At 42.1% G+C, this 20,502-nt stretch overlaps 2 protein-coding genes across 3 annotated transcripts; both read left to right on the forward strand.

The window, feature by feature from the left end:
• The first annotated feature begins 1,389 nt into the window (after positions 1–1,389).
• LOC114449996 (agouti-signaling protein-like) lies at positions 1,390–7,195 on the forward strand. Of its 2 annotated transcripts, none has more exons than XM_028427882.1 (4): positions 1,390–1,513; positions 1,603–1,714; positions 6,507–6,583; positions 6,865–7,195. In XM_028427882.1, exons 2-4 carry the CDS (start codon positions 1,609–1,611, stop codon positions 7,030–7,032), a joined length of 351 nt encoding a protein of 116 aa, XP_028283683.1. In that variant the 5' UTR covers positions 1,390–1,513; positions 1,603–1,608; the 3' UTR covers positions 7,033–7,195. The 2 variants fall into 2 exon arrangements, with proteins under 2 accessions (XP_028283683.1, XP_028283684.1); XM_028427883.1 differs by having other exon boundaries at positions 1,451–1,502.
• A 1,438-nt stretch (positions 7,196–8,633) lies between these two features.
• LOC114449979 (V-type proton ATPase subunit d 1-like) lies at positions 8,634–12,861 on the forward strand. Its single transcript, XM_028427858.1, has 8 exons — positions 8,634–8,763; positions 9,228–9,399; positions 10,219–10,397; positions 10,797–10,876; positions 12,059–12,136; positions 12,214–12,390; positions 12,486–12,563; positions 12,640–12,861. Exons 1-8 carry the CDS (start codon positions 8,634–8,636, stop codon positions 12,811–12,813), a joined length of 1,068 nt encoding a protein of 355 aa, XP_028283659.1. The 3' UTR covers positions 12,814–12,861.
• Positions 12,862–20,502: the final 7,641 nt, after the last annotated feature.

Consider the following 20,502-nt stretch of genomic DNA (forward strand, 5'->3'; position numbering starts at 1 on the left):
GGAGTGAGGGATAGAGGGAGAAAGATTAGGAAGCGGATAGGGATAAATGGTGAATGATGGGAAATAGAGTCTTCCTGATTGAACTTACGCTGAGAGCTACATTTATTGTGTCTTCACCCTCCAACAGGTCTGTAAGATTTATCAGGGAGATCTGAAGAGACTCTTACTTTACTCTTCAGAAAGGTTACTTTACCCGCGTTTTGAGAGATGCAAAGACACATGGCTGAAGACAGCCGAGCATACCTTTAACATATGTACCTTTACATTTCAACCTTCTACCCTGATTCTTTTTGACATCAGTTAAGATATTCATGTCCTTCATTCTCAGTCTTGGAGAGCTCTCAATTAATACACCTAAAGGCCAGTGATGCAAGATGTGGGTAACCATAGCAACAGAGCTGAAACAAACCTTCTTAGACTACAGTTTAATAATAACAAACCTCATAAGACTCGAGTGTGGTTATAGATTTATTTAAAACTACAAAGACTTTATATATATCAAAGGTCTGTTTACACAGAACAATCTGAGCTTGGCACATATCACAGATCTGTATCTCTGTTTCTGCTGCGAATCTGAGCTGGCATGTAGACACTGGGCTTTGAGAAAGAGGAATGCATGAATTAAAACATCCACATCTCTGGTTCTGCTGTTAACTGTACTGCATGGATTCAGCAGTGTTGAACATATACGGTGATAAAAGTATTCTCTGCAAAAAAAATGTTATGTTACCTGTAACTTTTTAGAAAACTAATGTTGTGCTTGACAAAGTGATAATTGATGAAGAGCAGAAGCAGCTGTTGTGGTAGATGTACTATCGGGAAGAAGAGACATGGTACCGGGAGCTGAGAGAGAACTGGAGCAGATGTGGAGGATGAGGTATAAAGTGTGTAACAGGACCTTTAAGAGCTGTGGGAGAGACTCTCCAGTGGAGTCCAGGTACAGCACCTGAGTGTTAGACTGCAGTGTAGCCATTAAACATGAGGTCGACCTGTTGACTAATAACAACAGGTCATTAATGAGTCTTGATAAATGCTGTCCTCTCCCCTCCCATCCATTCAACCCTCTTCTCTTCCTTTTCTCTCTCCTCTCCCTTTGAGGGTCTCATACTTATAATACCTTAATGTAAGGGACGGTTGTAGCAGCACATAGCTCAGGATGTAGATGCTGTTTTGTCTCAGTGTTTATACATTATTTTGCCCGTGCACCCAAACAACAACAAATAATTAATGTACATTAACTGGCTTCATGTCTTTATTACTCAGAAATGTTTCCCTCCATACTGCTGGGGAGAAGTAGTGCCTGCTGAGTGGCTCTGGTTTGGGGGCCATCACTCCTCTCAGCATCATCTCCTGCAGTGTCTGGAGCCCGTCACGTGGGGGCGGCGCGTTTCGGTCTTTGTCGTCCATCACCCACCCTGCGCTGTCTCTAGTGTTACCTCCTCACAGCCAGAGAGACACGGGAGGGAGCCAAAGTGAGGATTCTCCAGAGAAGAAGAAGTATCGTACGTGGCTCGTATGTTTTTTTTCTTCTTCTTCTTAAATCACCTGACGGGATTTTATTTTTGAGTGTGACACACTGATTTTCCTCCGTGTCATCTGCAGATCGCGATGAAGATCACCGGGAAACACTTGTTGTGCTTCCTCCTGCTTACCTTCCCGCTGTCCTGGGCAGAGGACACGAAGAAAGATGCAAGGAAGACTGAGAACATCACAGGTAATGGATTCTGAACGTTTTTATTTGTATGTGTGCTGTGAGCCTGTAGCATCAAACCACATGCTGCACAGGTGAAAAAGAAACCTGGAACCTATGCGGCCATTACACAACGTGTGTCTGTGTTTTATTAATTAATTGGTGATTGTAAAAGTTTTTTTTTATTACAGGCTTATAGTTTTTACCAGCAGTATTGTTAGGTTTATTATTAATTCTGATCATGCCTTTAACAAGAAGGCGAGAGCAGCAACAGTTTTTAATATAAAAGGCACAACTATAAAACTCACATCGCCTTCAGATAAACTGTGGAATGTGTTTCTGCAATGATGGGTTTTGTTCCCCATTACTTACTCAGGAAGCAAAGGAGGAATGATTACTACAAGAACAAAACTGTAACCATGTGCTGGGAATATGACAGCATCATTGTGTTCCAGTGCTGTATTTAAACCTGAGAAACTGAGGTCACACACTTTAAAGGTGCATTTAGTTAATACAAAAACTGTGGGACTATTGTGTAAGCCAGCACACTGTTAAATAGCTCTGCACTATAATTACACATTTGTGTTTATTGACGCAAAGGATCATTGAATCAGTGTATGTGTTAATGGTTGGACAGACCAAACTGCTCCCCATCATGGACCACTCCTACTCTTCATCATGACACTTCAACTGCCCGCTGTGTCACAGATAAACACTACTGCACTACATGCATATGTACAGGCAACAATGAAAATCCAAGCAAAGCACACAGGGTTCAAAACCAAAGACAGTCAAATGGATCAGGCAACGGTTCAAGTGGGGTATAGCAGAGAATCGTAGTCGAAATGCAAACAAGACCTGCTCACAAGACGACTGACTGCTGGCACACTGAGGTAGCCCAAACAATCTGGTGAAGACACATGGTTGAAGAAGGCCTCAGGTCAATGGAACAGGAGCGATCAATAGAGCACAGGGGATCACAGACCAAACAGAAAACTGAACACACATAACAAGCTTTGAAAGTTCCTGATTAACGATTTATCCAAAATGTCACAAGAAGAGACCCATGACCTCTCTTCAGGCACTCCCTCCTTTACAAAAGTATTATTCAACACTTTCTACTCTACTGCTCACACATATCAATCTCACACATATCATCCAAGATAATACATCTTCCCACCCCCAGCCCTGACTGACACAAATGACACAGCCATCATACGCCTTGCACGCGCCATAGCAAACAGTCCTGACCACCCTCTGAACCTGTTCTTCACTCTACTCCCCTCTGGCCGCAGATACAGAGCCCAGGACTGGAAAAAGCCCATTTGAAGAAAAGTTCTGTCCCCTCAGCTATCACTGCAGGTTAATAATCTGTTTCTATTGTACGAGTTGTTGTTTATGGTGCTGTGTATGTTTTTAGGATGCTGTACTCCTTGTGAGATGTCTGTTACTATTCACATCTGCTTCACTCTTCTAAAGCCAGTTTAACTACAAGCAGCCCACAGTAACCTACATCATAGTTCTGCTCTGCTGGGGAGAGCTTCTTAGAAAAGAAAGCACACGGGTGTACCTTATTATCCACAGGGGAATCTGGGAGAGTACTGGCCCCACACCAACCTCAGAGGCATCCACCTCGACAATAAATCAGAGTTTAGGGTCTTAGGGCATTTGAAGGATGGGAGACATCGCTCAAACTTAAACCTGCGGAGGTGAGGGCATGAAGAGGCGCTGCTAGGGTGCTGTATTTCCTGATAAACCTCCTGTAAAAATAAGCAAATCCCAAGAACCTTTGCAGCTGTGTTGAAGTTTGCCGCAGGTGCCAGTGTCCGGGTTGCTGCTTGTTTGATGTAGAATGATGGAAGTTTTTTGAGTATGATCAAAAGGACTTCCAACAGGTCAAGCCATTTGGATTTTCATTTGAACACAATCTTTGCTGCTGTTTTTATCTGTAAATAACACAACGCTGCCAAGCCCTGAGTAGTAGTGGTCCAGCTCCATATGTTTGTGGGAACAGCACCAACACACTTCAAAGCAAACATTACAGTTGTTCGTGTCCATCTGCACAGATGTAGATCGGACATGGTGAAATAATTTAGAGGAAAAGAAGAAGCACAACTTACTCATTGTATTCCACACACTGTTTTCATTGCTGTCTGGCAATGTTAAATGTAGAAAACAGAGCCATCGATTATCACGATCCATTTCCAATGTGTGAAAGTATCTTCAGTTGCAGCCAGAGAACAAATGCTCCTGCTTCTAGTGCAGAGATGAAAAATGAATCAGCAGGTAACCACTGGCAGCAACTCAACTGTCCGTCAGCAAAAATGATTTCAGACCATCTCACATCTCACAGCCTTCCTCAGGTGAAAGCGTTTGCTCAGTTGTTTAGCCATCACATGACATAAATTAAATTTAGTTGCCCAACGAATCTGTTATTTATATCATCTTTGTCATTTTCACACCATAATAAAGTGCTTGTGGATATACAGTGCAGTAATAACTGAAACATCAGAGGAAATATCATAAACTTATGCACAGAATATAAATTCATACTAATGACGATCAACTAACATAACATGTCTTCTGTCTTTGAAAGAGCACAGTCAGCATTCATTCCTGGAGCAGGAGACTGTACTGCCAACTGGTGTTTACTGTCTCCAGTTCCAACACTAATGGAAACATATTAATTTTCACCCCTTTTCTTGGGTCAAAGGTTTAGATGTTGGCAAATGCACAGCAAGGAATATTTATTGTTTTCTACCTTCTAACAGCTGTATTTGTTGTTCACAGCAGCGTGAGAACAGGTCACTGGCTTCCATGATACTCTGTACTGTTTTATAACATCTATCAGCACTTTCTCTCCACAGCGGCCACCCATCACTTTAAGCCTCAATATAATTTAACCAAGTGAGATAAAGAACAACCTCCGGTGCTGCTGTTATAACTGAGAAAAGCTAGAATTATTCGTTTTCGTACAGGCTGTCACCAGCCACTGTGCATTTTAATATGGGTTTGACTCGTTTTTTTGGAGGCAACCTGAAGTGGCCATGTTAGGAACATGTTTCTGTGGAACATTCGTGGGCTTAACAAGGCTGAGCCTGATGCCATTTTTAGTTGTTGTAGCTATTACTAGTAGTTCTTTGACTATGAAGAAGATGCATTCATTTTCTTAGCTCACTAAGTCATGTACAAGGTCGTAGGGGGACTTGGGTCTGTCCCACCTGTCAATGTGTAAGTGGCGGGGTTACACTCAGGACAGGTCGCCAGTCTATCAAACTAACACAAAGAGACAAGTAATCACACCCAGGGCCAATTTAGAGTCCCCAGTTAACCTAACATGTGTGTTTGGTATGTGGGAGCTACCAAGAACACCCAGAGAGAACCCATGCAGGCTCGGGGAGAACATTGGACAGTTCGACTGTGCTAACCACTGCACCACAGTGTTGCCAACGAGCCATGACATTGATGGAAATGTGAATTCAGAATTTATAGACCTCAACGTTTGATTTTTTTGAGGGCATTCCTGGTTGACAAGATTAAAAAGGTGTTGGACAGAGGGTGTTTTCTCTCTGATTTAGTGGTTAGGTGAGTCCCAGGTAAAAGTACACATGCTTCCAGCCAACACAGCACAGACAGCCATTACATCAGTATTCAGTTGTGGAGACAGATTTGTATGAAACCAGAACAGCTGGAAATCTAACCTTTTCAACATCTTGAAAATGAATCTTACATTGTCAAAGGCTACCGGTGGGCCCAGCATTATCAGACAAGTGTTTTTCATTTAAGAATCTGTTACTGTCTCTTTGACTCTCCCTGAGAGGAGATGCAGACATGCAGCTGACCAGCCATAAATCCTCCTTACAACTGGGTGACAAATGATAGGAAGAAAAGATGAAAGAGGGGTTCAAAGAATACAGCAAACAAATGTTGTGTAACTGTTTCTCTAGTAAGAAAGACAACTTTTTCATGTATTTATGTATTTCCTGGATGACATGAATGGACAGAACCACATCTTTTCCAAGCATTTTCTGTTTCCTTGAAGCCAAGTAAAGAAACCTCCAATTGTTCTGAGAGAAGGGGGTCCCACAGAGGTCAACTGACCTGATGACAGAGTAATTGTTCTCTCACGGCCTCCTCATGGAAGCATGCCCAAAGTCGGTAAAGCTGTAGTTTCTTGGCTTGTTTAGAGGGAAAATATTCATCTATTGAAAGTGTATTCAAAGGTCCAGTTTCTGTAAACAGGTCAGTGTGCCAAGTTCTCTGACTTCACCCAGCTGATCGGACCACAGGGTTACAACCTTTACCTGTCACAGCCTGACACTCTGCCTCCGGCAGAGGTTAGGATATGTTCATTTGTTTCATAGGGAGTTGTTAATTTTTTGTCTTGAGAAAGCCTACTAGGAGTGACTGTCTGGCAGGGTCTGCTTCACCACAATCAGAAGGCGTCCAAAAGAAGCCCAGAGTGGAATAGAAACCCTTCACACCACCAGCTGAAGTGGTGTGGACGTATGATTAAGGCGTCTCTATGTATGTTTGGAGGCTTTCCAGACATATCCGTCTGGATGAGGAACCTTGGTGCAGTCTTTTCAGCATTTAACACATGTTCACTTCTTCTCTGAGGATATCAAGTTTTGACCAGACAGAACAAAGAGGGGGAAATAAACAAGGAGCGGCATTGTTGTTTACTCCCCACACGGGGGTTGTTGACATTTTAAGGGCAGTGAAATCCACTGAATCAGAAAGATGATTACAATAAAAACTGCTGATGCATTTTATTGACAATAAAAAGATTTTTTTTCTTTTTTTCTCATCATAGTTTGGAGCCAGGCAAAGACCAGGCGACTGTTTGCGAGGCAGAAGATTTCTCCCCCGCAGCAACAGCACCACATTCTTGTAAGTTTTCATCATGTCCCCGTACATCATGCTCACAGACATCACACTGTGCCATGCTGTCTGTATGGGTTTATGATCCGCCTGAAACCGGCTGCTCCCCCGTTTTCTCTGATTGGATTTGAAATAACTTCTCAAAACCACCTGCAGATGGTGGAACCCTTTAGAGTTTCTGTTAACCGAAGCATTGATCAATCAGGTCTGAGCTTTGAAGTGGGAACTGAAGACATTTTGTGGGGATTCAATGACTTATACTGTCTGTATTTTCTGTGGTGTTGGTTTAGAAACACAAGTCGAACCTCATGGCTCCTGCGCGTCGCTGCGGCCGTCTGATGGAAAGCTGCTCCTCACACGTACCGTGCTGCGACCCCTGCGCCTCCTGCCGCTGTCGGCTCTTCAACACCATCTGCCACTGCTGGAAGATGAATGCTCTGTGCCTAAAGAGGACCTAGATGCAGCACACTCACACACACACACACACACACACATATATATATATATATATATAGCACATACACACAGAGGTATTCACACACTGCCTGCTGGCCTGTGTGAGTTTTTCTCTTTGGCAGCACAGGTGCAGTTCAGAGAATATTTCAACAGTTCAGAGTAAAGTAGAAACATTTGGAAAACCATGACTGAGGTTAAAAGCTTTTCCCATCGTCTGCGGCTTTCACACATAAGTGATGGCAGAGGTAAATTAAAGAATGAAGCCATGTGATGGAGAGTTTTTCCTGTTTTATTTCAATGTGAATTAAATATTCACAGAAAACCCAGCATAAAGGAACAAAGGGTGGGGTGGCTTATACTTTGTCATGTTTGGAGACAATCGCATGGCAACTGTGCGGTGCCTCTTGTATTTCTTGGATTGCTGCTTTTCAATATCTCCATTGTTTCTCTGTTGTGACGTGTTAATCAAGTAGAGACATTAATTATTGGGTTTATATTTAAATATACATTTTTTAACTCCCCGACCTAAAATAAATATGGCAAAAAACTCTTTTTGTGTGCCTGTGTGTGTGTAGACCATGCGTTAATGAATAGAGTTGGGTTCTGCTTTAAGATTTATGTTAAAGTCAGTTTATATTGTTACTATTCAATAAATACAGTGTAAGCCTACATTATCCTTACATCCTTTCAGCTGGAATGCCTCAAAGTGCTAGAAATGTAGAAAGACACTTCTCGTTGATTTATAGGAGGAAACTGAGGACCCAGGCTCAAATAACAGCAAAGAAAAAAGTAATTTTAAAAGTGTTTGCTGGCAGATATTTTTGGTCTCACCAGGGACTAGACTTGATTTGCAATTTTCTGGGGTGATTTTATGAAAAACAGAAAGATAATAAACAATAAGCCTACTTGTAGGGGGTCAAGTGTGTATCCTGGAGAGACGTGCATAGACACATGTTGATGTCAAGTCTGTGTGAATATCAAAATAAAGCATCTTTTAAATTCTGTCCCAGAAATCTGTGGAGCACATACTGTATTATCTTGTCTGGAACACTGTCTGATTCTATTCTGGTGCAAAGTGAAGAGGAAGAAGGCCGTCTGATTGCACAAATACACACATCAGATGTCATGTGCTTGTTCTATCTTAAGTAACAATCTTTTTTTTTTTCTGGAGATCATCCAGTTTTCAGTATTTCTTCTATACCCGTGAGGAGTTTAAGACAGCTGGCTGAGACACATGATGAAAAGTCAGTGTTACGCTCAGCCTTCAGTAAATCTGCCTTGAATACAAATGATGAACAGCACACATAAGCTACCTGTCGGCTGTGGGATTTGGCTCACATTCATGCTATAAATATGCTGAGTCTGATTGCACATAACGTGACTTTCTTACCTAGTGATGATTTACACACACTTACACTGAATAATGTGTTATCAGCCCCAACAGCCAGGCCTGAATGTACATGACAGACCTTTAGGGCCGCTGTGGAATTTGTTTGTCCTAAAGTGGGTATAGGGAAAAAGACTGCATGAGTGTTAGTCATGGAGGAAATAATGCAGAAGTGACATTAACTGCAGCTGGGCTGGTTGATAATCATTTGGCACGATGGCAGTGTGTCAGGAGCTCAGTTTTAATGTAGATCATGGCTATCTGGAAGGTCTGGTTCGAGGAATGAAGGCTGGAATATTGACCCAGACAGACTATCATAATCTGTCCCAGTGTGACACGCTGGAAGGTGAGATTTACTTTGTTTGTATTATACCTGCAGCTATATTTTCCTTGCGTATTGTGTGGGTGCAGTGGAGTGCTGATGTTGATCATGTTGTCTACCCAGACTCTTCACCTGGATCTCATTTATCAAGCAGATAATCTGAATATTCTTTCCAGGAATTCTCTGTGTGAGGGAAGCACAGATTGTATTTGAAATATGTTCATACTCCCACTTTAACAGTCGTGTAAGAGTGTCATCTCTGGAGCAAATGATCCATGGAAAGTCTTCAAGATAAGTCACTAAAAACAGACTCAGAATTTGGCACCAAATGTGTTTGAGAATATTATTATGTAGTTTGTTTAAGGAGTCGATTATCAGAATAGCTTTGTGTGTGAATGCAGTATGACCACTTCCTGGTTTATTTATAAGTGTAAACCAACAGGAAGCGGCTGATTTTAGAGTGTCTGTCTCTGACCTCTGCTCCTCAGACATGAAGTTACACCTTCAGAGTACAGACTACGGTAAACTGCTGTCCTCGTCTGAAGAGGACTTGACTGTGTCTCTGGTGGACAGCAAGCTGAAGGAGATTCTGGTGACTGAATTCAGCTGCCTGCGCACCAACGCTCTGCCTCCGCTCTCGACCTTCCTTGACTATATAACGTACGCTACATCACTGTATGAGGTTACATAGACAGATGAGGTCCTGCAGCTTTGGTTTCTGTCCAATGATGGGCCCTTATTTGAGAAAAACATGGAGAATGTTAAGTAGTTGGAGACAAGTAATTATTGATCCTGTTTGAAATGTGCCAAAATGTATTTATGAAACGTATTCTTTCTAAATGTTTTTGGTTATAATGATGCACCAGTACAGTATCAGTTCTCAGTCGCCACATACTGTGCGCCATACCTGCAGGTCCAGTAGGTGAGTTATTAGTCCATTCTTATCATTCCACTAGGAGTCACCTCCTGTTTAATGAACATATCACACAGTTCTGATAACTAGCGACAGGAGCACATCCAAACAGCAAAAGAAGTCCAGCAAATTTCATTTTAAATCAACCCTTGGCATGATCGGGTTCTCTTACTGTATCTCTGCATCACTACATATGAGAATGTTTTTTGGTGTTAGGAATTACATCTCAAATCTCCTAATTTAACAAGATTATGGTTTGGTACAATCCAAACAGGATCAAACATTTTACCACTGTCCACTGGACAACAGAACAAAATCCCCCTCTCTACTACAAATTGCAATAAAAAAAGTAGAGAGATAAACAGATATGCTGTTAATTCTCCTTCAACCCAAAAAAGGATCATGATTCTTCACTTGCAGCTGAAAAGCACTTGTATAGAAGAAACCTTGTAACACAGGCCTTAAAATGCATTTCTGTAAAAAAATGCCCTTCATAGGAAAATCGTCATGAGTCGCCTCCATACAGAGAGGGACACCCATTTACTGTGTCCTCTGTGTTGCCATAGTTACAGCTACATGATCGACAATGTGGTGATGCTGATCACCGGGGCTCTGAAACACAGAGACGTGGCAGAGCTGCTGCCGCGCTGTCACCCACTGGGAGCTTTTGACCAAATGGCAGCTGTGGGTATCGCCCGCACTCCGTCAGAACTGTACTCAGCCATCCTGGTAGACACACCACTAGGTAATCTGCTTTTTATTCCCAAAAGATGATAAAGTTTAGTAGTAACAGTGATAATAAACCTTCACTCATACTGAACACCAACAGAATGCTATGCAGATCTGTGCTTTACGAGGAAAAACGTTACTCAACTCTTTTACTTAAAGGTTTATTACAAAGTGAAATTATTTTGTCTTCAGTCCTTTAAACTCTACGTTGCTTTTTATTAACGTTTATTACATTATACGTACTAGAAAACAATGAGCTGATTAAAGATCAGAAAAAAGGCTTACTGTCAGAAACAGGCTTCCATATGAAAATATTTACCACATACTTACTAACAAACTGAGGTCCACTGCTGTGTGTGTATGTGTGTGTGTGTGTGTGTGTGTGTGTGTGTGTGTGTGTGTGTGCGCGCTGTAGCTCAGTTTTTCCAGGATGCTGTGTCTGAGTCAAACCTGGATGAAATGGAAGCTGAGATCCTGAGAAACAAGCTCTACAAGGTGACTAAACCATGACAAATGACTATAACATCCATTCTGTACTGTAGTCAACTGTGTCAAACGTGTTTAACAGCTTCCGCCCTAGCAGTCCTGGCATCCTGGGCCCCGGGGTGCCAGGCACACCCTTCAGGAATTTGAGAGACGCTAGTAGAAAACATTTCACTTCAGCTATAGGCTCTGTGACTAACTGGGTTTAACTAATAGCACTTATCTGTCTCACATGAAATTAAGATGATCAGTAGACAGCAGGTGCAGTTTTAACACACCACTTTCTGTCATGAGGCTCAGTGATGATAGGAAGTGAAAGAGAGGTAAAGAAGGACGCCTTTCATTTTACAATTCACAACTGCAGACTGAATTTGCCTCAGACATTGGACTTGTTCATATTTCAATCAGGTGTTCCTGGAGAACAACCAATAAACATAAATACTATGGGACGCATTCGGTCATAAAACAGATAATCTAATCTCTCAACATCACAAAAAGTTATAGTCCAGTCCAAATCTCCCTCTGGGGAATCCTTTTGAAGGATGTTGTATTCCTGAAAGAATTTTCTTTTTTTAGAATAATACACTTTCTTCAGTGTATTTTTAAATATTGAGCTCAGGAGCTGTATGCAGTCAATCATACACTGCTGTTTTCTCAGCAGCAACCTGTCCAGACTAAAGTATAGGTGTGATGGCAATCCTCATGGTTTAATCACAACACTGGAGTCTGCATATTTTCACTTGATATATGATTCCCTCACAGAGGAGGATTGTACAGCAGACAGTGGGGTGTCAAGTGAGACTGGACTTAAACAGCTCATGGCAGGTGGTACATCTAAAACCATGAGTGTAGTATACATTCTTCGGGGTATTTTGGGTTGCTTTCCTAAATCATCTGTTGATGTATCTGTTTATGTGTGACAGAGTGGAGTGGACCGTCCCCAGATGGATGCAGACTGTGATAGTCTTGCTTATTTTAGTGCTGTCCATGGTGCTGGTGTATGATGTCACCATTGTAATAACTGTTCTGCACTTACCTTACAGACCTCAGTGTGTGCATGATTTGTTATGTTATTAAGCTGCACTATGAGGCAAATGTATGGACTGTTAGTTCATGTCTTACTGTGAGCATTGTTACATCATGGTTATCTTAGCACGGTAACATAAAACTGTCTGCTCTCTGTGTGTTTTAAAGGCATATTTGGAGTCCTTCCACTCTTTCTGCAAGAACCTGGGTGGTGCCACAAAGGATATAATGTGCCCTGTCCTGGAGGTACTCTGACACCTCACACAGTATGAGTGCTGGTTGCACTGTGCTGGTAAATTTTCATGTATGTATGTGTGCTGCAGTTTGAGGCAGACAGGCGGGCCTTTATCATCACAGTGAACTCCTTTGGGACGGACCTCAGTGGGGCAGACAGGAGCACACTGTATCCATCCTGTGGTAAACTTTACCCTGAAGGACTGCAGCTCCTGGCCAAGGCAGAGGACCACGAACAGGTCAAAGCTGTGGCCAACTGCTACCCTGTGAGTCTCATCTTTCTCTCTGAGGACTCTGAGAGCTGCTGTGTTGTAACTCTAAGTCAGACATGCGGTTAATCTACAGAATTCCCTCCCTGCAGGACTTTAAAGTCATTTTTGAGGACCCTGAGTCTGGATCAGACTGTAAGACTCTTGAGGACAGATTCTTTGAACAGGAGGTAATATATTGTCTGTCAGCAGGATGCCCAAAGTGATGTCCCTCTGCTCAGCTTCAGGTGTGTTCATTTCTCACAGGTGAAGATGAACACACTGGCCTTCCTGCAGCAGTTCCACTTTGGAGTGTTTTACTCCTACATCAAACTGAAGGAGCAGGAGAGCCGCAACATCATCTGGATTGCTGAGTGCGTCACACAGAGACAGAAGTCCAAGATTCACAACTACATACCTATCTTCAAGGGAACAAACTAACTGAGCAGTAAAGAGAAATAAACGTGTATTTACCATGCAGAGTATACAATAAAGGCACATTATCAAACCGTATAAAAATATCTCTCTATGGCTGTGACGGTTAGTTCCTGTGTTAGCACTAAAGTCAGTCTTCAGGATCATCAGTGTGTGTACTATAAAACACAAAGAGTAAGTCTTATGATTATAAAATAAACTAGTCGTCATATGTTCACATTCACAGTATTGGAATGATGTGAGGGGTGATTGATAAGTGTGTGGCCCAGAGTAAAAGATGTTACACAGCTTCAGTGCAGCTGTGGTCTGAACTAAAATGGACTCCACAAACATCAATTAGCCCTCGCGTCTGCACATTTAAACAGCACATTACAGGAGGTATAGTAAAGTGTACAACGGAATACAAAATCTAACTACATAACAAATGTGACCAGTGGTATACAAATGTAAATGTGTCCATTTTAGCAGCTAACCTCCTCTTTCCTCTTCAGTGTTCTTTCACACTTTAACTGAAACAAAAGAAAAACATGAATTCAAATATTTAAAACGCTGTCACACTATGAAGGCTCGGATGTCATCCTGCATGTCTTGTGTGATGGTACGACTTACTGCATTGGACAGGGACCTCCAGTGGTATGTAATTCTGCTGGCAGAGGTGAACAAAAGCAGATGCCAATCTGCAGGGTGCTCTGGAAGAGCTCAACTCACACACCGACAAGAACTGTCCAGGATCCACCTGATAAAGACAGACACACTGTAAACACACACGTCATATTTTACCCTCTTAGGTGTTCAGCTGATATTTTGTGTGGTGTGTTCTCAACATGAGATTCACCTTACATCATGGTGATAAGAGTTTCAACTGGCTACAGTTCTAAAGAATGCTGAGGAATGGGAGCTGTGTTTTTAAACTTACCACCCTGAAACAGGAACTTAGCGGAGAATCCGGTGAAGAGAAGAGAAAGTCACAGCGAAGTGGGCTCATGGGTGCTGGTGGAGCTGGAGGTTTTGTACACTTTGGCTTCATCTAAAAGACACAGACAAAACTGAAGGTGAGATCTCCATCAAATGTGTGAAATATTTATGGACACAAAGTGTTAGAATTTAGTCTTCTAAATAGTCTTAGATGTTATAACTTCTGTGGTATTTCTGAGTCAAAATTGAAAGTCATCTCTTTCAGCATTACTTCGGTCATCTTATCCATCTGTCTTGTGGTCTTTACCACCAAGGAGGTCCATGAAATCATGGTGTCATGGACAGGGCTCCTTTTCACAGAGCAGGTATCCACAGGGGGCCGAGGTGTCAGCTCACAAATTCTTTAGGCAACTTTACTGGCCCATTTTTGATGTTAGATCCCAAAACATTCATTCCTCAGTCTCTGATTATGATTATGACCAAATACTAGTTTGTAACTCTTCCTACCTGCCAGCTATTAAAAAATTCCTCCAGGCCTGTGGCTTGAGATCCATTGCGCAGAGGAAAGTCGTTTCCTGCGTCGTTGTCATTGGTCCCCATCAGACCTGTGGAGGATCCTGTGCAGACAGAAACATGTGTGTGAAATATTGGTTGGACCCTGGATGTGCTTATTCATACTGCATCCTTCCTACCATGTAGCCATCCATCCAGAGTGAAGCTGCATACTTCAAGTGACAGATCACATGACACTGACCCTCCATTTTGATTAGACACCTGCACATTGTTTACCCCCCTCCTGATGGCCAGGCCGTTATCCCTGTGGGACCCACAGTCGGTCTTCACCTGTGACACAAATATTATCTTTAAGTCTGCTGCTTTACTGATTACACAGCTGAGCTGTAGTGGACGTCACAGCATACCTGTCCATTGCGCTGAATGTTGATGGTACGGTTGTCCATTTGTAACAGGAGGAGGCTCTGTGAGTCTGTGCTGAGCAGCAGAGTGAATGAGGGGTCAGTGCTGACATCTTGGGCAAGGAGCAGTGGACAGGAACCTGGCAGCTCATACAGGTTACCATCAAACGTCACTACAAACTGATCTGACACCAGCAAAGCTTGGTCTGTTGGAAACAGATGAAGACAGAGAGACGAGCAGACTGTTACCATCTTTGTGATTTAACACTTTATTTTGCTGGTATATAATAAAGTTTGACAGTAAAGAACATTGTCTATTTTCCCTGAGTTCAAGCTAAACACACAATGATAAAGCTCCCATCAAGTGATGGTGGAGTATGCAGGTCCAGAGGAAGCTCTCCATCATGCTGCTCCCTTCACCGCAGCTCACTGTTGGAATGATGGTTTCATGTCGGTATGCAGCGCCCTTTTGACACCATACGATATGTTTGTTCTTCCAAAACAATTCAACTTCTATTTCATCATGTTCACCATAACTTTTACTCATCAACACTGTGCAGTGTTAAAGCTGCTTTTGGCTGGTAAAACTTCCAGCTTCATGAGAAGCACAGATTCTCAGTCATGACCATGGTTAACATCTGCAGATGTGTCAGGTCAGCAGCAAAGTGTGAGCATGTTTTTACAGTAGTATCTCTGACATGCACCTCCAATCATATTTCAATGTCTTGTCTCCAGGTTTGCCAAGTCTTGAGAAAGGACAATAGAACTCTAAGCACACCGCAAATATGCACAGCACATACACGCATATAATAAAATATGATGCAAAAACTTAAAGGTAGTAACATAAACACAGTGCAGAGATATTTTTCAGCTACAACTAAAACTAAAAATAAGACTTCACAGCGCTGTGAAATATTTAAACCCTACCTACTATCCATGCAGCTCATTAACAATTTAACCATAAACAAAGGCAACAAAATGCATATGTTTTGAATACTAAATTGATTTCTTGAAATTCTGACATGAAGGCAGCTTGACTTAAAAAGGCATTAACCCTTTAAAAAGAGTTCAGTTGAAAATTCTGCAAAATTGCATTAATACCTGGATGCAAATGCTTGTGAAGGAATTGTGCATTTTATGAGAGAATGAAACCCTCTTCAGGGTTTCTATAAACCATGAAGTTTATTTTCAGATGTGGAGGCATATCGGATTAGTTTCATTTTTTTAAATGCTTTTGTCACACTACAGACCGTAATCAACTCATCACTGAGTCCAGTTTTATGTATAAAATATGAAGAAATTCCCTCAGGGTGATCCTGAGATGTAACTGACAGACAGCAGTTTTTGCCTGACTCAATATGATGTCTGCAACCCAAAAGGGTGGGTGGCATATACATGAGCAGCACAAAGTAACACTGACTGACTGTGTAGCTCGCTCACATCACTTTGAATTGTTATAAAGTAGCACAACAGGTCTGCATCCTCCCTCCCTCAGACAAAGATAGTGGCGCTGCCAGGATTTCATGGCTGAAAAATTGATCCAAATAACCATCACTTATTTGGCGAAAGAGGTAGCGAGAGGAGCCTGAAATAAACAATATTTCACAAAAGGGTAATAAATCAGTATCTCCCAATGTGGTCTGAGGTGTAATAAGCCATCAAAGCATTCTCTCCTTGCTTAGACTTTCACTAGTTACTGTCGTTTTCTTTTGTTTATTTCGGGGTCTAACTGATCAACATCAAGCCTGAGCTGTTTCTTTCTTCTCCCACATACAATAAACGTCTCTTGTTACTGAGGTAGAAACAACATAAATGTGATAAACAACATAAATGTGATGGCCGTTTTAAAATGATCAAATTGAAACTTTACGATGGAAAACCACTTTCTCATCATTGCTGCGGGAAACCTAATATGTTTCACGAAAACATCTATCTGCGGATGATGATCTTTGAGGGGAGCATAGATTCTTTATCCACATGATGAACCTTGAATAATAATGAATCTTCTCAGAAACAGCCAACTTTCCAAAATTCCTCCAAAAACGCAGCTCAACCAGGAATTCACAAAAGATCCAAGGAACAGCGAGCCTCGCCCTCTATTCCCTTCTAGCCTGCAGCCACTCTCCTGCTCCATCTATGTGTGTGTGTGTGTGTGTGTGTGTGTGAGAGAGAGAGAGAGAGAGAGAGAGAGAGAGAGAGAGTGTGGAGACAGGTGTGCAGGAGTCGGGCATCCAGCTGTCCTTCATCATGGTTCAGCCCTACCATAAATTTCCTGTCTTAAATCTACCACGTTAGTCACGCTTCCATCCTTTCTGATTGTTGTGTTATGATGTTGCAGTAAATGCCACGGGGCAACAGGGCCAACTTAGCACAGCTGGTGCTGGAGCTTGCTAGCTTCCTTCCCAGATAGTTCTCTGTCAAGTTAGCTAAAGCTGGCAAAAGTAGGTATTGACGTCAGGACGGTGAACTTTGGTTATACTAAGGAACCCAGGTGCTTCAATACACATATTATGTAATGAAACAGGAGAATATAGAGAGGTGTTCAGTTCCCATTAAATATGTATCTTACGTATAAAGGGGCTGTCCATGATCTTCCTCTTGAGGCGATAAAGTTCAGCAGTGGGTCTGATAGAGACAAGGGTCTGCAGGGGCCTTAGGAGCCAGTCCTCCAGAAGGACCTCCACGAGCCCAGCTTCAGCCATTTTGGACCAGGAGAGCAGAGGCACTGAAACGGTCACTGAGCAATCGCTGGGGGTGAAAAAACAGGTTTCTCACCTCTGACATGTTCATGTTGTGGAAAACACCTTCACCTGAGCCTCAGACAGTACCTCGCAGAGAATTTGTAGACAGAGCCGAGACGTTTCCTGACACCGGACAGAGCCATGGCCAGTCTGGTCTCAACCCATTGGTATGTATGCTGACCTGCCTGATGGACACAGAACAATTAAAGGCATTAACGAGAATTTCTGACAACAAAGGTCCATTTTTTTCAATAACCTTTATTTTCAGATGTTTTAAGAACATTTGCTTTTCTTTGTGTTGTAATGTAACTACACTAATTCTCTGGAAATAAAATGGCAGTGGACATTTAATCCTCTTGTTACCCACAGCAACACAGTCAAAAACATAATATCAATCTGCAATGCTGCACAGGGCGAGGAAGCCAGCTCAATTTCCAGACATTTAGATAAGCATTTAAATTCTTCGTCTACTTCCACACTTCTTGTACTTTCACACTTCTTTTTCAGGGATCATCTCACTTTCTAAAATCTTGTTAAACAAACTAGTTAGAAACTCAACTGCTGTCTCTCTTTACACACTTCCACACCTCCATCGACATGACACCAGGACCAACAGCCTTTCAAGTCTTCATCCTCTCCATTCACAGGCTAACAATCAGCTAACAATTTAGCTGAGTAAGTAGCTCGCTAGGTAGCAGTTTGATCAGCAAATGTTCAATTAAACTACTAGTTTTATATTCAGTTAAGTGATGCCTACTTATATGGCAATTCCTGTATGTAATCGATTGGTTTTATGAACGTAACTTAATGCAGTCAGCCATATTTTGTATTCCAAATACATAATACTGTATGTGTTCGGTTCTTTTGCAACCCTGAATATGACCTCATTTTAACAATAATCAATACATAACTTCACATCAAGGTAGGAACGACAAATTTGTTGCATGTGAAGATTAACATAATATGTCTAATGTCGTCAAATAAGGTACCAGACTGCAGTTTCATTACCACATCCAGGGCGACTCTGAGCGTGGTGACACCAGCCTGTGAGAGCGGCCTTAACTGAGGGTTCTCCAGCAGGACAGGAAGGACCTCCACCAGCCCGTCAGTCCACAATAAAACAGACTCCCTCCACATCATGTCCAGCCTCTGGCCCTTCACATCCTGGTACACACCTGCCAGAGTGGCAAGAGGCCCTGTAGACAGACAGCAAAACAACATCAAAGATTTGGGCTTTTCCCAGTTTCACAGAGGCCTCCAAAAAATGGTGGGAGAGTCAGAGAAGATTGTTTTTGTGGTTCAAATAATTAAGTCGAGGAGGAGAGGATTTCTTTCTGGGAAATACTGCAGCTGACCTCTTTCTGAAAACTGGTTTTCATTTTATTACTGCAGGCACACAAACACAATGCACTACACTGGCATTGTAGTCCATTCATCTATTGAATTTTGAAGATTAAAAAAAGCTCCACTTTTGTTGTCATTTGATGGTGCTTTGTTTCCTCCTATGATCATCTAAATCTGAGTGGTGTATGGTCAAGTTGAAGTCAGAGCTGCAGATGGTGAACAATGTTTTACTACGAATGAAAGAAGCAGCCTGAGATACTGTTCTGGTTTTCTGAATATACCAGGCCTGAGCTCCTGGTCTACTTGCATCACTGACAGCTTCCTAGACACTGAGTGTCACAGAACACCATCCTCTTGGTGCTTTGGGGTTTCTTATTTGTGGTTATATGTAACAAGATCACATTTAATCAATATTTTGATTAAGATCAAGATATGATTTCTATAGTAAGCGGCATGTAATAAAATGCCTAAAAGACAGGTGGCCCACAAACAGCTCAAACACCATGAGGTTAACCAGGCTCATTAGAGGACCCTTTATGTAAAGATGAGTCCCTCATGAACTATTGAGGAGGAGGAGGAGGACTGACTAAAACTTTAAAATGTGTTTTAACTTGTCTCTTTGTCTGCTCTGCTGCTCCTTCTGACCTTATGAAGACCCCCCTCATTATGCTGCTTTTGCTCAATTAAACAGAACCAAAAAACATAATGCTGCCTCATTGCTGCCCCGCAAGATTCACTGTGACCTCTGTGGCTAAGAATGCCCCGGCATTCCATCACAGCACTGCAAGCAGCATTCAAACAGAACTGCAAGACAAAAAAAGCCTCCATTTTCAGGCTGTATGAAAGGAGTTATTGTTAAACACAATTAAGTGCAATTTGGTGCAGAGTACAAGAAATGAACCTCTGTTTATCCTGATTCAGCCTCAGAGAGCTGATGCTGGACTTTTGTTTGTGGGTTGGTAAGATTACAAGGTTATGATGATGTCTGAAGACATTAAAGCAACATTTGAGATCCTTAAACACATAATAACAAACTTAACTGCTGTAGCCAAAAGTCAAACGTTTACCGTACTCTCATGTTTTCTACAAAGGAAGCAATTTCAGTTTATCAATACAGTGAAGGTCAAATTTCATTCTCATACAGCGATTTGGTTTTCATTGTGGGCCAGCTGAATGCCTGCAGGGAAGATTTGCAGGCCCGTATTCAAATGGTAAGGACAATCATGCACTAGACAATCTTATTGGCTTATGTGGCTCACTGCACAAATTTAACAAAACTATCCCAGACACATGCCAGGAAAAGGAGTGATATTCAATACATATAGGAATGTGAGGCAATGAATTTGCCTCTAAACAATAAATTGTTCATACTGTAAACAGGCCACACACACGTCAGAACAGACAAATGTTTCCATAGAGAAACATTTATTGTCTTTGTGGAAAAAATGTACAGTGCTGAAGTGCTACAAGGGACAGTGGTGAGGGGAAAATGTCTAAGTGGTCCAACAGTTTATTGAGGCTGTAGAATCAAGAAGCACTCACTCCTTAGTTCCTGTTGTCCCAGCAGTGAGGCATGCTGCAGCAGATCCAGGAGGCGAGGCAAGTTGTCGGTCAAAATGTGACGCAGGGAGCTGCTCTCCCACGTAGCTAACAATCCTCCGTCCCTCTGCCCCAGCAGAGCCACAACTTGCTGTGATGCATGAAGAGGCACGGCACTCAGCTCCTGGAGCAGCTGACTCTCTCTGGACTGGAGAAAAGAAAGAGGAACCAGGCACAGCACA

Source organism: Parambassis ranga, chromosome 17, assembly GCF_900634625.1.
Source record: "Parambassis ranga chromosome 17, fParRan2.1, whole genome shotgun sequence".
Classification (NCBI taxonomy): Eukaryota; Metazoa; Chordata; class Actinopteri; family Ambassidae; genus Parambassis; species Parambassis ranga.